At 34.6% G+C, this 14,778-nt stretch overlaps 2 protein-coding genes and 1 long non-coding RNA gene across 3 annotated transcripts; 2 read left to right on the forward strand and 1 right to left on the reverse strand.

Annotated features, from left to right (window-relative positions):
* Nucleotides 1-593: 593 nt before the first annotated feature.
* LOC134231396 (uncharacterized) lies at nucleotides 594-6,122 on the forward strand. Its single transcript, XR_009984547.1, has 3 exons — nucleotides 594-1,354; nucleotides 2,216-2,404; nucleotides 4,840-6,122. It is a non-coding gene; the product is annotated as an uncharacterized LOC134231396 (long non-coding RNA).
* Nucleotides 6,123-9,116: 2,994 nt separating this feature from the next.
* LOC134231373 (meiosis-specific nuclear structural protein 1-like) lies at nucleotides 9,117-11,138 on the reverse strand. Its single transcript, XM_062713343.1, has 5 exons — nucleotides 11,025-11,138; nucleotides 10,384-10,602; nucleotides 9,937-10,064; nucleotides 9,595-9,697; nucleotides 9,117-9,125 (listed from the first exon to the last, which is right to left on the reverse strand). Exons 1-5 carry the CDS (start codon nucleotides 11,025-11,027, stop codon nucleotides 9,117-9,119), a joined length of 462 nt encoding a protein of 153 aa, XP_062569327.1. The 5' UTR covers nucleotides 11,028-11,138.
* Nucleotides 11,139-12,812: 1,674 nt separating this feature from the next.
* On the forward strand, nucleotides 12,813-14,120 carry LOC134231384 (chromatin target of PRMT1 protein-like; the record flags this gene model as incomplete). The annotated part of the gene is made up of 2 exons (XM_062713352.1): nucleotides 12,813-12,907; nucleotides 13,948-14,120. Coding segments are annotated over exons 1-2 (268 nt in total), but the record flags the coding sequence as incomplete, so codon positions are not given.
* Nucleotides 14,121-14,778: the final 658 nt, after the last annotated feature.

Here is a 14,778-nt window from a genome sequence, read left to right on the forward strand (position 1 = left end):
ATTTACACCTGTTTTCAATTTTTTGATGCATGCCTTTAATTGTGAGTTATTGCCCTTTAATTGATAATTTTGATGTCTCGTTTCCACTAAAAATCTCAAGAACGACGTAAGATATTTACACGAAAGTTGGAGAACTTGTAGCCAATACATTGTAGATGTGCAGAACGATAAAATTATAAGCTGATTTCCTAAAGTTTGGAAGCTATAAAACGGCAAATTTTAGTAATTTTTTTTCTTGAATTTTTGCTACTTTTTGTGTAATAACTTTTGAACCGAGAATAATTTGGTAAGAAATATATAACAAAAGTTGTGTGTAATTACGAGAGCTTTCATATTAGATTAATGAAAAGGGGCTGGCCCCTATAATTAGGGGTTAATAGCTCATACACGTTTTTTCTGATAGCTAAAAATATTGGTATATTATGAAAAAGTTTGACTGAAATAATTTCGAACTTATAAAATCTTGTCATTTGATATAAAAAGAAATAAACTTCCAGCTATATTTAATTGTTTTTTATATAAAACAAGTACATGTATGTGAGAAACCTTTCAGGAACAAGTTGTCTAGCCAGCCAAGCCTATAGCCAGCCAAGCCTTTACTGCATACATGTGCACATTTTTAGTTGATGCATCTAAAAGATATAGTTTTGATTCGGTGTTTCTTTGTTTTCTTTTTATTCAAATAATTTTAAAATGTGATGATGTACACAACAATAAATAGTACCTAGTTTAGAGGATTTTTTCGCGCTTGTTTGTAAACAACGCGCGGCATTGTGGGAAATAGGAAGGTACTAAAGACGCGATGTACTAAACACTTATTTGACCTGATTCAAATTTGTCTGTAAATGTTCCAAACAATTGAATTTTTGTATAGCATATGCCTCGAAGTCATAAAGTCTGTACATAAGTAATTTAAAATACTCAATATTACCATTTAATTAAAAATTAAAACGTCAGGTAAATATCAGGTCTCTAGTATATCCCGTTTTTAGTGTGCCCCTTCGAGTCGACGTCGGACACATGTTTGTCATGGTTTACAAACTGAAAATAGAATGATTTGTGAAGTTGAACATTTTCTCACAAAGAATCCGTTTGTAGACATGCACACTCATTTAATCTGGAGCTACGAAGTACTTTGTCACTTCTCTGGAACATTATTCTAAGCAGAATTATCCCGATTCATATATTCTAAGAATCTTGTGTGAATTGTTTACGAGGAAATTCTGACTGTCACATTAACAAGGATGAACACTCTTGACTCTGCTTCGGATTCCCCAGTGATAATTGTATCGAGTGATGAAAGAGCTGACGGCGACATTTTAATGTATGATTGGCTTGGACCATTGGAATGAAGGTTAGAATATTTTTATTACTTAAAATTTACACTACTGATTACATGACAGTGACGTACATTGATGTTATTAGAAATACACAGACACACCGATATATTATCTGTTTTACAGTTCAGACGCTCTCTGTTTGCCTTGTAAATCCCCACAGCTTTATATTTTATTTTTTTTAAATTTGAGGATGTAATTTCAACAGTCCTACTATCTATCATAGTGATCATACTCTATAATTCAAACTGCACTTAATGTTACAGAATATATTCAACTAATTATATATTGACAGTGTGACTGTAAGGGTGAGGGCAGATACTTATTTAGTTTTAATTTAGATTGTGCTTGTCAAGCCGCATTTGACATTTGGTGCATCCATGCTCAATGTTCACACTGAGAGTTTATTCAAATGTTTAATTCGAATGAATTCACTGCTCGTTAAATTACTTCCCATTAGCTCCATGTGAACATGAGTAAGGATAGCTAATTCAAATTAAATAGAAATGAATAGTTTGAATGTAGCTTAAACATGTTAAAGAAGCTAAGCACTGTGTGTCCAAAGTATACTGCGGAAAAATTGTGTGGAGCAATGTGCAAGTCACAATCTTCTTTTGCCAAGGTGTTATCATAAGAGCTCGCATTATGGGCAGGGATTTGTGCTGCTGTCTGGACTCGCTATAAATAGATGTTCTCAAAAAGTCTTAATTATTTAATATCATACTTTACTGACAAAAAAGGACAAATATTGCTCAGTTAAATTGCAAAAGAAATTTGTTTAAAAAAATTGAAATAATAGAAAGTTTGCTTTTTTTGTTTGATAAGACTGCTGTAATGGTTTAATGTTTGTTTATTTGCCTTAATCATACATTTTTCAGTCATTTCATGGTGCCACCACTTGGGATGGTATTAGCTGCAAATATAGACTTGTACTCAGCACTTATTGCCTTTAAGAAGTATGAGATCCATTTTGTGCTAACACCTACCGTGACACAGAATCTTGGTTTATGCAGTCTCATAGGAGTAACCTGTCTAAAGCATTTAGCAATGGGATTGGAACCTGCGACGTAAGGTTCAGCTTCTTATTGATACTTTGATTTATAATATTTATTTGAGAATTTCACTCATTCACATACTTAGAGATGTTGATATATATTGTTGAATAGCATCAATTTAGACCTTTAATTAGCTAAGTAAACATGTACTGTGAGGTTTTTAAGGTCTCATTCATTTTATATGCCAGATGCATGTTAAGGAACATTACTGCATAAATGTTTTTGTCTTAAATTTGAAGCTTTTTACTAATATAGAGATATGTTAGTTTTAAACCTCTTCAAATTAGGGTAGACCTTTACTTTAAACTCAGCAATGTGAGTGTGTTGTGTGAACTTGTGTTAGCGAGACAGTGTGTTGTATGAATTTGTGTTAGCAAGGCAGTGTGTTTTGTGAACTTAATTGTGTTAGCCTGACAGTGGGTTGTGTGAATTCTTGTTAGCTTGACAATGTGTTGCGTAAACTCGTGTTAGCGGGACAGCGTGTTGTGTAAAATCGTGTATAAAGTGTAAGTGTGACAGTGTGTTGTGTAAACTCGTGTTAGCTAGACAGAGTGTTGATTGAACTCGTATTAGCGAGACTTCGTGTTGTGTAAACTGGTGTTAGTGAGACTGCGTGTTGTGTAAACTCGTGTTAGCGAGACTGCGTGTTGTGTAAACTCATGTTAGCGAGACAGCGTGTTGTGTGTATTCTTATTAACGAGACAGCATGTTGTGTGAATTCGTGTTAGCGTGACAGTGTGTTGTGTGAACTTGTTATCCTGAAAATTTGTCGTGTGAACTGGTGTTAGAGAGATAGTGTGTTGTGTGAACTCGTGTTAGCAAGATTGCATATTGTGTGAACTCGTGTTAGCCAGACTGCGTGTTATGTGAACTCGTGTTAGCGATATTGCATGTTTTTTGAATTTGTGTTAGCGTGACAGTGTGTTGTGTGAACTCGTGTTAGCCTGACAGTGTGTTGTGTGTGGTAATGACAGTGTGTGTGTGAAATTAGGATGACAGTGTGTTGTGTGAAATGGTATTAGGATGACAGTGTGTTATCGCAACAGCGTTTGGTGCGAACTTGTGTTAGTGAATAGTGAGACAGCCTGTTTTGAGAATTCGTGTTAGCGTGACAGTGTGTTGTGTGAACTCGTGTTAGCCTGACAGTGTGTTGTGTGAAATGGTATTAGAATGACAGTGTGTTGTGTGAAATGGTATTAGGATGACAGTGTGTTATCGCAACAGCATTTGGTGCGAACTTGTGTTAGTGAATAGTGAGACAGCCTGTTTTGTGACTTTGTGTTAGCGTGACAGTGTATTGTGTAAACTCGTGTTAGCGTGACAGTGTATTGTGTAAACGCGTGTTAGTGAGACTGCGTGTTGTGTAAACTCATGTTAGCGTGACAGTGTGTTGTGTGAATTCATCTAAGCGTGACAGTGTGTTGCGTGTACTTGTGTTAGCTAGACAGTGTGTTGTATGAACTCGTATTAGCGAGACTGCGTGTTGTGTAAAACTTGTGTTAGCGAGACAGCGTGTTGTGTGAACTTGTGTTAGCGAGACAGCGTGTTTGTGAATTCGTGTTAGCATGATAGTGTGTTGTGTGAACTCGTGTTAGCCTGATATTTTGTTGTGTGAAATTGTATTAGCGTGACAGTGTGTTGTGTGTTAGTGTGACAGCGTGTGGTGCGAACTTGTGTTAGTGCGAAAGTGTTTTTCAGTGTTGTGATGGCGAGCTGTGTGATAGCCTAATGGCGTCTTTTGTGTCGGTAAGATGGCACGCTTTTATGAAAGTGCTATTGAGCTTTAGCAAGTGGCCCTATCTGGACACGCCTTATTATAATTGATCAGTTCTCAGATATACAGTGAATTACCGGTATTATTGTCACCATGAAATCAGCATTTACAGTTGCAATTACCTAGTTAGTAATCATAAGATATTGGTTTGTCAGTTTTAAAATTATGGTGTTCCAATGATGTGAAGTTGCAGTGTGTTAGCATGTTAATTTCAACAGACTGCCACTCCAATGCAGCTTTAAACAACACGCTGCTGTGTTAACACAAAACAAAATATCATGCAAACACAACTTTAAACAATCTGTTGAGTGTTAGCTTCACTGCATGTTGGATTCAGTGTGCTGGCATATTATCACTGACGTACATGCTAGCACATTGTCACCTCGTGCTAGTATGTTGTCATAAATACTCTAGCACATTATCCTAAACCCACTAGTGCATGATTACTTTGCACTTGTATGTTGTCTTATTAGGGAATAGCATAAATGACTGCCTTAATTGGTGTAAACTTCTTTTAATTGATGAAAGAGTACATTAAAATTTACAAATTATACACAGAAAATGTGACAATATCTTATCTCTCAATTTGATAATCTAATTTATAATCTCATGAATTGCACTTTTTATTAGTAAAAGAATTATAGATTAAAAAATTTCAATTTCTTTTGGATAGGTGTGACTCATCTGAAGACTGAATTTTGATACCAAGCATGACCATGATTTGCCAGAAGATCATCTGTTTGGATGTGACATGGAATAAACAGCATAGTGAAAATAAGTCAAGTTTTGGTTTGTGAAGACAATTTTTAAACACACTGTGTATCATTTTTAAATTTTGATTTGACAACATAAATCCACAAATATGAACATATCAATTGCTCTCAGTTTTTCAAGTGAAATAGTTTTTGTAACAGAAATACATGTACCAGTAATTACATTGGAATAAATGTTATTTTTAAATATAATAATATTTTGTTTGTGTAGCATGTTGACCTCTTTATTAAGGTCTTCCCTTTCAAAGTTTAGACTTACTTATTCTAATGATTAAGATAGATCCTCTGTCTTCAGCAGGAATAGAAGATCTTGTAATACATGTATGTGTATTTTTTACAGTATAACGTAAAAAAAATTGTTATTTTGGCACATACAACTAATTAAAGGCATAAACATGTGTATGATTCCAAGGAATTCAGTACATAGGGCATGTACATGTAGTTTTCTAAAACAAGATTGAAGAGATGTCCAGTCGCATTTCAATGTCAACTGCAAAACTGTGCCTGTTGCATATTTATTAGCCCATCTGAGCTAAAGGAACCAGTAAATTTTTTAAAAACATAATTTTATCCATTATCATCATTGTCTAAAATTTCACAATATCATTTTCCAGAACCAAAGTGAAACTTGGCACAGAGCATCCTTAGTGTAGGGGATTCAAATTGTTCTTATGCAGGGCAATACCTTCAAAGAGATTTGTTTCTTTAATGCTGTAAATGTATTATATTTAGCTTGTACAATATTTGGTGGAAATTGACTTTTGAATAAGTTAGCGTAGATATTCTTATTTATGTTTATGTACAAGACTTTTAGCTTTGTACTTGATTTAGTGATTGCTGCATTCCGCCAAAGCCGCTAAAAAGAATACACAGCCATATGTAATATGTTTACAATATACCTTTCAGAGAATTTTACACTCCTATTGAGGTACCACCAGTTGCTAGTGGAAAGCTTCAAATTCGAAACATACACAACACATTTCTGTGCGTTTATTATAAAAGTATTGTTCTACTTACTGATTGCAACTAATGAAGATTGTTCATCATTATTGTAAATACATTTGGATTTTTTGAATTATTATATAATTTGTTTATTTTATTTACCTAGTTATATTGTATATTAAATGATTTTAAAGCCATTTTTAAGATGGTAATGTAGCAAAACACTTATGTTTCTGTAGTATGACACGTTTCACAAACATTTGCACAAACATGATATATCCGATATCAAAAGTCATAATATTGGAAGTTAAACTGTTGTGGATACGATTTCAAGAATGCTGTTAGAGAGAGTACCCTTTAGACCTCATGCTCACACCAAATTAAAGAATTCAAGTAAGGGTTTCTGAGACAAATCGAAAAAGAGAATGTTAGCAAAGTTGACAATCTAGACAGAAACATTTAATCTTTTGCTTATCGCTAGGAAGGAAGACCCACTCGTTGCTTTGCAACGAGCTTTGCTCTAGTTATTATTCTTTTTTCTTCTTATTTCTTCTCCGGTACTTTTTTGTCCGGAAGTGATCTTGAAACTGTACATCCGACTTAGGTTAAAACCTTTTTAGGGTTAGTAGGCATGTTATGTAGATTTGCCGAACGAAGGTCATTTTGCGCGCACGTGCTTGCAAGAGCGTGCACGTGCAATAAGTGAAATGACCGATATAATTGATATAGGCGTAACTTTTTTACATTTTTGATGAACTACTTTGAAACTTATAAAATAAGGATATATTAGTAGCATAGACAATATGACATGGTCAAAATAGCAAGATCTCACGCGCATGCACGTGCGCTTTGCTCTGATTGGCTGAAACTAAAGTCTCAATATCTTTCTTGTTTTTTGACGAAATGCTTTGAAATTTTAACATATTACAAGATGATATATAGCAATTATCATGAAAACACGTGCATGCACGTGCGCCGCAATCTGATTGGCTTAAACTTTAAATCGCTATATCTCCCTTGGTTTTCAACCAAACAGGATGGGATTTGGAACATAAATAGATATAATGGACATCTACAAGAAATTATGGTCACGATGCACATGCATACACGTGCATGTACGTGCGCTGCAATCTGATTGGCTGAAACTTTAAACAGCTATAACTCCCTTGGTTTTTAACCAAACGGGGTGGGATTTAGAACATAGATAGATGTAATGGACTTCTACAAGAAGGTATGGTCACCATGCTCATGTATGCACGTGCGTGCATGTGAAATGAGTAAAATTAAAAACACACTTAAATTAGAGTATTTTTTAATAATTTTGGATTAAAAACTTTAATATTTAGTGTATTAAAATATATAGATAAAGCCTCAAATGCATAGAGTTTGTCTTATTTAATGAAGCTTACAGGGAATGTGGCACCAAAAGGAAGTTGGGGAGCGTTTGGGGAACATCTGTAACGGTCCCCGTTACAATTAGCACTAGTTCTTTTTGTTTTATATATTAATGAAATTTACGCAAGTAAGACAGTTAAAAAATATATTGACTCTGTATGATTTTTAGAATCAACAAGCCCATCGGACTTCTTGAATTTTGATTTTCACTGACCCGACATCAAAATTCACTGGCCTCGGTCTTCGGACCAGTGAGTTTTCGTGAAAACTGTTACTACATATTTCTATGTAAAACTTTGGTCGGCCATTTTGGCCCCGCCCTACCCCCGGGGGTCATGATTTGAACAAACTTGAATCTACACTACCTGAGCATGCTTCCATATAAATATGAATTATGGCTTTGTCATTCTTGAGAAAATTTTTTAAGAATTTTCCTATATATTTCTAAGTAAAACTTTGGTCTGCCATTTTGGCCCCGCCCTACCCCCGGGGGTCATGATTTGAACAAACTTGAATCTACACTACCTGAGCATGCTTCCATATATATATGATGAATTATGGCCTTGTCATTCTTGAGAAGAAGATTTTTAAAGAATTTTCCTATATATTTCTAAGTAAAACTTTGGTCGGCCATTTTGGCCCCGCCCTACCCCCGGGGGTCATGATTTGAACAAACTTGAATCTACACTACCTGAGCATGCTTCCATATATATATGATGAATTATGGCCTTGTCATTCTTGAGAAGAAGATTTTTAAAGAATTTTCCTATATATTTCTATGTAAAACTTTGTTCGGCCATTTTGGTCCCGCCCTACCCCTGGAGGTCATAATTTGAACAAACTTGAATCTACACTACCTGAGCATGCTTCCATATAAATATGATGAATAATGGCTTTGTCATTCTTGAGAAGAAGATTTTTAAAGAATTTTCCTATATATTTCTATGTAAAACTTTGGTCGGCCATTTTGGCCCCGCCCTACCCCCGGGGGTCATGATTTGAACAAACTTGAATCTACACTACCTGAGCATGCTTTCATATAAATATGATGAATAATGGCTTTGTCATTCTTGAGAAGAAGATTTTTAAAGAATTTTCCTATATATATTTCTATGTAAAACTTTGGTCGGCCATTTTGGCCCCGCCCTACCCCCGGGGGTCATGATTTGAACAAATTTGAATCTACACTACCTGAGCATGCTTCCATATAAATATGATGAATTATGGCTTTGTCATTCTTGAGAAGAAGATTTTTAAAGAATTTTCCTATATATATTTCTATGTAAAACATTGGTCGGCCATTTTGGCCCCGCCCTACCCCCGGGGGTCATGATTTGAACAAACTTGAATCTACACTACCTGAGCATGCTTCCATATAAATATGATGAATTATGGCTTTGTCATTCTTGAGAAGAAGATTTTTAAAGAATTTTCCTATATATTTCTATGTAAAACATTGGTCGGCCATTTTGGCCCCGCCCTACCCCGGGGGGTCATGATTTGAACAAATTTGAATCTACACTACCTGAGGATGCTTCCTTATAAGTTTCATCTTTCCTGGCACAGTGGTTCTTGAGAAGAAGATTTTTTTAAAAAACATACCACCAAATTTTCATTAATTCCCAATTATCTCCCCTTGAATGAGGGCGAGGCCCTTCATTTGAACAAATTTGAATCCCCTTCACCTAAGGATACTTTGTGGCAAGTTTGGTTGAAATTGGCCCAGTGGTTCTTACAGAAGTCGAAAATGTGAAAAGTTTACAGACAGACAGACAGACAGACAGCTGGACAGTCGGAAGCCGACAAAATGTGATCAGAAAAGCTGACTTGAGCCTTCGGCTCAGGTGAGCTAAAAACAGAGAAAACTTGTCTTATCTAATAATGTGAACATCATCAAAGCAATGACTTCAAGTTTTCCTTCATCAACTTTCCTTATTGTTAGCAATTAACCCCATTGCCTGAATAGGTAGTTTTTTTTTATAATCTGTTCCAAAGAAATTGGCAGGATTAAACAACATTCTGTGTGAGAAAATTAAAATATAGAGGGACTTTAAGTTTACTTTGTACTGGACAATATTATGAAATATTGAAAATCCCAATTAGACAAGCTTTACTGTATTTATATGTCACAATTCAGAGATAACTGAACAAGGTACAGGGATAAATGTAGATCTCAAAGAAATATGTGTAGATAAATTTTACTAAAGAATTTACAGTATCTAATTGAATGTTCTGAAATAAATTTTGAAGGATCATTTTATTTACTAAACATGAAATGAAAAATATTGAAATTGCAGGTGAGGAAGAAAAATCCATACCATTTTGTCAAACTTGAGAGCTTCTTTTTCAGCTATCTGTGCCGTTCTTTCTTTGTTTATATAGGCTGATCGTAACTTTGCTTCTAGTTCTCTCAACTCTAGACTGTACAAAAAAGGAAAGCAACTTTAATGTAAATAGTCTCATTTCTTCGAAAGAAAATATTACATGAATTATTTTTACTGGGTTACCAGGTTACACACACAAAAAAAAATATTTAAATATTTTGCTGCACTAACTGGAAAGCAATTTTTAAAATCACTATCCTGACAATTTCAAAAGGTTTTATGAAATAGTACGCCTTAAATATTTAAGTAATAAATATAACGACTTTAGTACACTACCTTGTTTCTCTGATCTGTTGTCTCATTTTCTCGTCCCTGATGGAATCTAGTTTCCGTTTCTCCAGCTCTGCAGCCAGTCTTTCTTCATGGAGTAACTGTTCTTCTCTGATTAAGCGATCTCTCTGGGCCTAAAATATTAAGCAAAGAACATTTTACAAATTCTGGATGTTATTAATTTTCGGTCACAAATCAAATTTACCAATTGATGTAAATAATGATTTGTAAAATTTACTGATGCATTTTTTCATCCACATAAACACATTCAAGAACATTGCTTAAAAACTCTCAAGCTTCAGAGAAGGGGGATAATAAAGAGTTCAATCCATATACCACAAATACAAGAATAAATACATGTTTAATTCTATAATTGTTTTCAAAATGACAAGAATGCCTTTCTCAATTTTGTTGCATTTTAAGTAAATTCATCAAGTAACTGAACATTTTAACCTTCAGGATTGCCTCCTCCATTTCCCTTTCCTTCTGCTCCATCATAGTACGCCTGATAAAACGTTTCTCCGAGATACGCTCCTCATTGCTCATGTTAGCCTCCAGTCTTTTCTCCTCGTGTAACCGACGAATCGTGTCTTCCCGATAATCTTCTTGTCTTCTCATGTTCTCTAACTGTCTTTCTCTCGCCCCTCCTGTCAGGGCTCGGCGCACAGTTGTCTACAAAATGGAACATGCAAGTTATTCACCATGTTCAAATAAGTTTAAACTATTACACTGACATTAGATAACTAGAATTATCATGTAGGCTAGTTGCAATTTTATGAGCAAAAAAATCCTGCTGAGGCATTGCTTGAGGGTAATTGGATAAAATCCTCATTAGATAAAGCATTTAGTGTCTGAAAGTTTGATTTTAATATGGCAAAAATTCTGTACAGGTCTGTGTTGAAAGTGAAACGAAAAAATATATTAGGCCATTTACATGAAACAACATTGAATGAACATGAAGCAAATCTCACAGTGCACCCTATTTTCGAAAGTTTTTCCTTCGAAAAGCATCACAACTGCAAAATTTACATTCTAGAATAACTTTAAATAAAATTTCATCACGTAAATATTTGATTATTGCTTAAAATACTTACCATTTTAGCTATAAATTTAAATTTTCACTTCCAAGTGTAATAAGTCGATATGCTCTCAGTGTATTTGTGTTTGCACTTGGACTCGTCTGTTGCTAGGTTGGAACAGACTTGTCTTGCTGTAACAAAATTTTTTCCTGAATCTTTAGACTGATGTATGACAGATTGAAACTTTTTTTCTTTATTATTGTTGCATGGAAAATGAACAATATTAAAAGATTATTTGGAAGCCATAAAACTCCGTGAATTAAATGTTTAAAAAATAACCTTTCAAACCTTAATGGATGGTTCCATTTTTTCAAAAAAATTAAACATTCTCGGAACCGGATAAAAACGGAAGGATATTCCATGTATACTAAAGAGATCTTGCTATATTCGTCGATATACATTCTTTATTTATTATTTTATGTTGTGGATATTTTGTTTATATTTTTGCCCTGCTCATAATTGAAAAAATATTGAATACCTAAAAGTTAACTTTGGATTGACGAGAAATAATCCCGACGGCTAAACGGAAGTAAAAACATTTCAACCGGTGTCGAAAAGGTAAACTGCAAACAGAAAGGAAACTAACTGCAAACAATCCACAAAAATCAAACTACCGACCGACCATCGGTGTAAATTGTCCTAATTACTGGTAAGAAAAAAGTATGTACTTTATTTTGAAATCAATAAGGACAGGTTCTCTCCAATATTTATAAACTTTTGCGGAGAGAGAATTTATCCACCCTTAGGATCAAATGTCAACTTAACCCGAATTGCCTTTTATCAACAAACCAAGTATATTCATTGTTTATTGTTCGTTTGTTTTCACAATTATGGCAAACATTAACAATATTGCATATCCAGAATAGTTATTGTTTAGTTTTAGAATATTTTTCAGGTGGGCTTCAACAGGAAAAGGGATAAAATGGCAGTCCCAGCAAAGATAGTTTTGAAGAGCGGGACAAAGATGTCCCTGAATGACAGGTGAGGGGAGTTGTAGACCCTGGAGAAGGGGGGAGAGTGTCTACAGCATGTAAGGAGGGTGTTCCCTGGTGGAGAGACCCTCTGAATCGTGTAGGAGAGGGTGTGCTAAATGTCACTTATGAGTGGTCATGCACAAAAGTTTGTTACAGTAGAAAACAGACTTTTTCTCCAAAACATAAACACACCCTTTTCATAGGGTGTCGAAATGCATGAAAACGAAATTATTAGATTTAACTTTTCTTTTAAATAAAGAGTGTACTATGAAAATTGGAAATTTTACAAATTTTAAATCAGAATATTTGACTTGTGACAAGAAAGATGGTTTGTATTTTATGTGCTTTCTTTGAATTTTTTTTCTGGTGTTAAAATAACTGCATGATGCAATTTTGAAGATTTATCGTAATAGTTTCACAATAACATGTAAAAGAATGGTTGGCTCTAGTAAGGCATACTTCACAATAGTGACATTGAAAGCTATCATTAGCACTGCCCTAGTAAGGTAAATATCCAAATTTATTTGGAATACCTTGCAGTCATGGGCAAAACTAAGACCTGAAGAAAGGCTTGTGTTTACACAATCATATGAAAATAATGAAGAAAAGGTTAAAAAAAAAAAAAGCAATAATGGATATGCTTTGCAGTAATGAGCCAACCTACATGTATATAAAAAAAGCATGGAGAAAAAGTCAATAAGAATTAAGTCTTGCAGTGATGGGTGTTATCCCTAGTAAGACTAATGCACCCTCTCCTTGTAATCCCGAAGATTTACCAACATTGTAGACGCCGACGTCGCCCACCTCGCCCCAGGCGATCCGAACAAGAATGGCGGAGGCCCAGCAGGCATCCTCAGCCAATCGGAGGCTAGCTCAGCAAATGGCAAACAGACCTACCGCAGGCAGCACTGAAAATCAAAAAGGGTGAGTGACCAGCTAGGATTCTGAGTTGGAGAGTTTGGTAAAGAAGGCAGCTGTGAGAATTTGAAAAATAATGACATGAGAAGTTGGGGAAATGAACATGAAAAAAGAAGAAGGTATGGTTTCCATACAAATTTTGCCCTGTGATTTTCTAAAAAATGAAACTGGTGTAAAATTTAAAAACTCATGCTTTTTAAATAATGGAAATTCAATGCAGAAAAATCATACAAGTCATTTTTCTCACATGTGTTTTGAAATGCTAATTATGACGTCATAAACATGTGCATTTTCCCGTATTTTCTTATTAAAAAGTTGCAGAAGGTACCAATTTTTAATGGAATTTTCTTTCAGATAACATTGTTCACAGGCATCGCCCACAAAGATCTTGAGATATGTGATTTGTTATTGAATTTTACACAAAATATCAAAAAAATAACGTGAGCGACGGCTGTGGACACTGTTTTCTAAAGGAAAATCAGCCTTGAAATGTGCCATTTTGAGGCTTTTTCTATTGAAAATGGAGAAATGCTTCACATTAATGACGTCATATTTGCAGAATGGTAAACCTTCATGCCATATTTTTTCCTGATTTATGAGATTCATTTATTTAACTAATATTTAAGCCAGTTTCAAAACTTTTTGATATTACATTTTTAGGGCGCCAAAATACTAAAAGCATACCTTCTTCTTTAAAGATGAAATTTCCCCCCTAAAAGAGAAATCACATATAGTTTTTTGATGATGCCTTTGGAAACTTTACAATTAGTAATGCCAAAATAACACCAACACCAGTTAGAAAAAAGTTTGTATTATGGGGTCAGTGTCATTGATTCATTTATAAAGTTTTTATAAAGATTTGCACTAATTAAAAGAAGAGGCCTGGTCTAGGATGACACTGTTTACAGTGAAAAGTGGAATTAAAAAATCTATTCAATTCTTTTGTCATAAGTTTCAACATTCTCATTCTTGTACAAATGTATGCATGTATTGATTCAGAAGATTTTTATACAGGAATTGAAATATTTTAACCCATTGTAGACCAGCTTGAAGCAGCGTTTGGGTAGGACTAATGTGAAGGCCAGGTTAAATCTGAGTGCTGTCAGAGGGCGGGGCCGTGGAGGGGGTGGTGGATTCAACAGAGGACAGAGGGGTGGAGGACGAGGACAGAGAGGTGGATCCAGGGGCGGACCGGGCGGAGACGCAATGAGTCCTAGAGGTATTCACTAGTGAGAATATAAACTAATGTAGCTGTTGAAGTTAAAATCAAAATAACTTGATATTTAAAGTAAAACTGTAAAGACATTACACAAATCCTGACATTGAAAAATGTTTGATAGCAATACTGCATTTTCCAGATAGTGAGAATTTTTGAGCAGTTTTTTCATTTAACGTTGAACAATTTACATTGTTCAATTTAATAGTTTTGAAGTAATAGGTTCTACCTTAACTTTTCTTATAAGCTGACAAGTGACATACCTCAAGCTTAATTTGATTTTTGCAAAGGAAGTCTCAATCACTTCTACAACATGTTCAATCAACCCTAAAAAAAAGGTCTAAAATAGAGGTGGAGCTGTGATAGTATTCTTTTTCACAGTTGTGTAGAATGTTATAGGGCTGAAAACAAGGAATTATTTTATCTGGGAATAATTATTTTTCTGGGAATTCACCCTTTTCCTGTGAATAAATTATAAGGTGCCCTATTACCCCTTAGTTACTTAAAAAATAAAAATGGTAGTGACATTTATGCCTAAATGTAAGTGATATTACTTAGATGAAGAAAAATGTTTATATCACATGACTTTCATTATGTTTTGTTTTTTCTATCTTTTTATCAGTTTCTATCTATATTTCTTTTTTTCTTTCTTTCTTTTCTT

This window comes from Saccostrea cucullata, unplaced genomic scaffold, assembly GCF_032062105.1.
Source record: "Saccostrea cucullata isolate Sc308-1 unplaced genomic scaffold, CSIRO_AGI_Scuc_v1 ctg14037, whole genome shotgun sequence".
Lineage (NCBI taxonomy): Eukaryota > Metazoa > Mollusca > Bivalvia > Ostreida > Ostreidae > Saccostrea > Saccostrea cuccullata.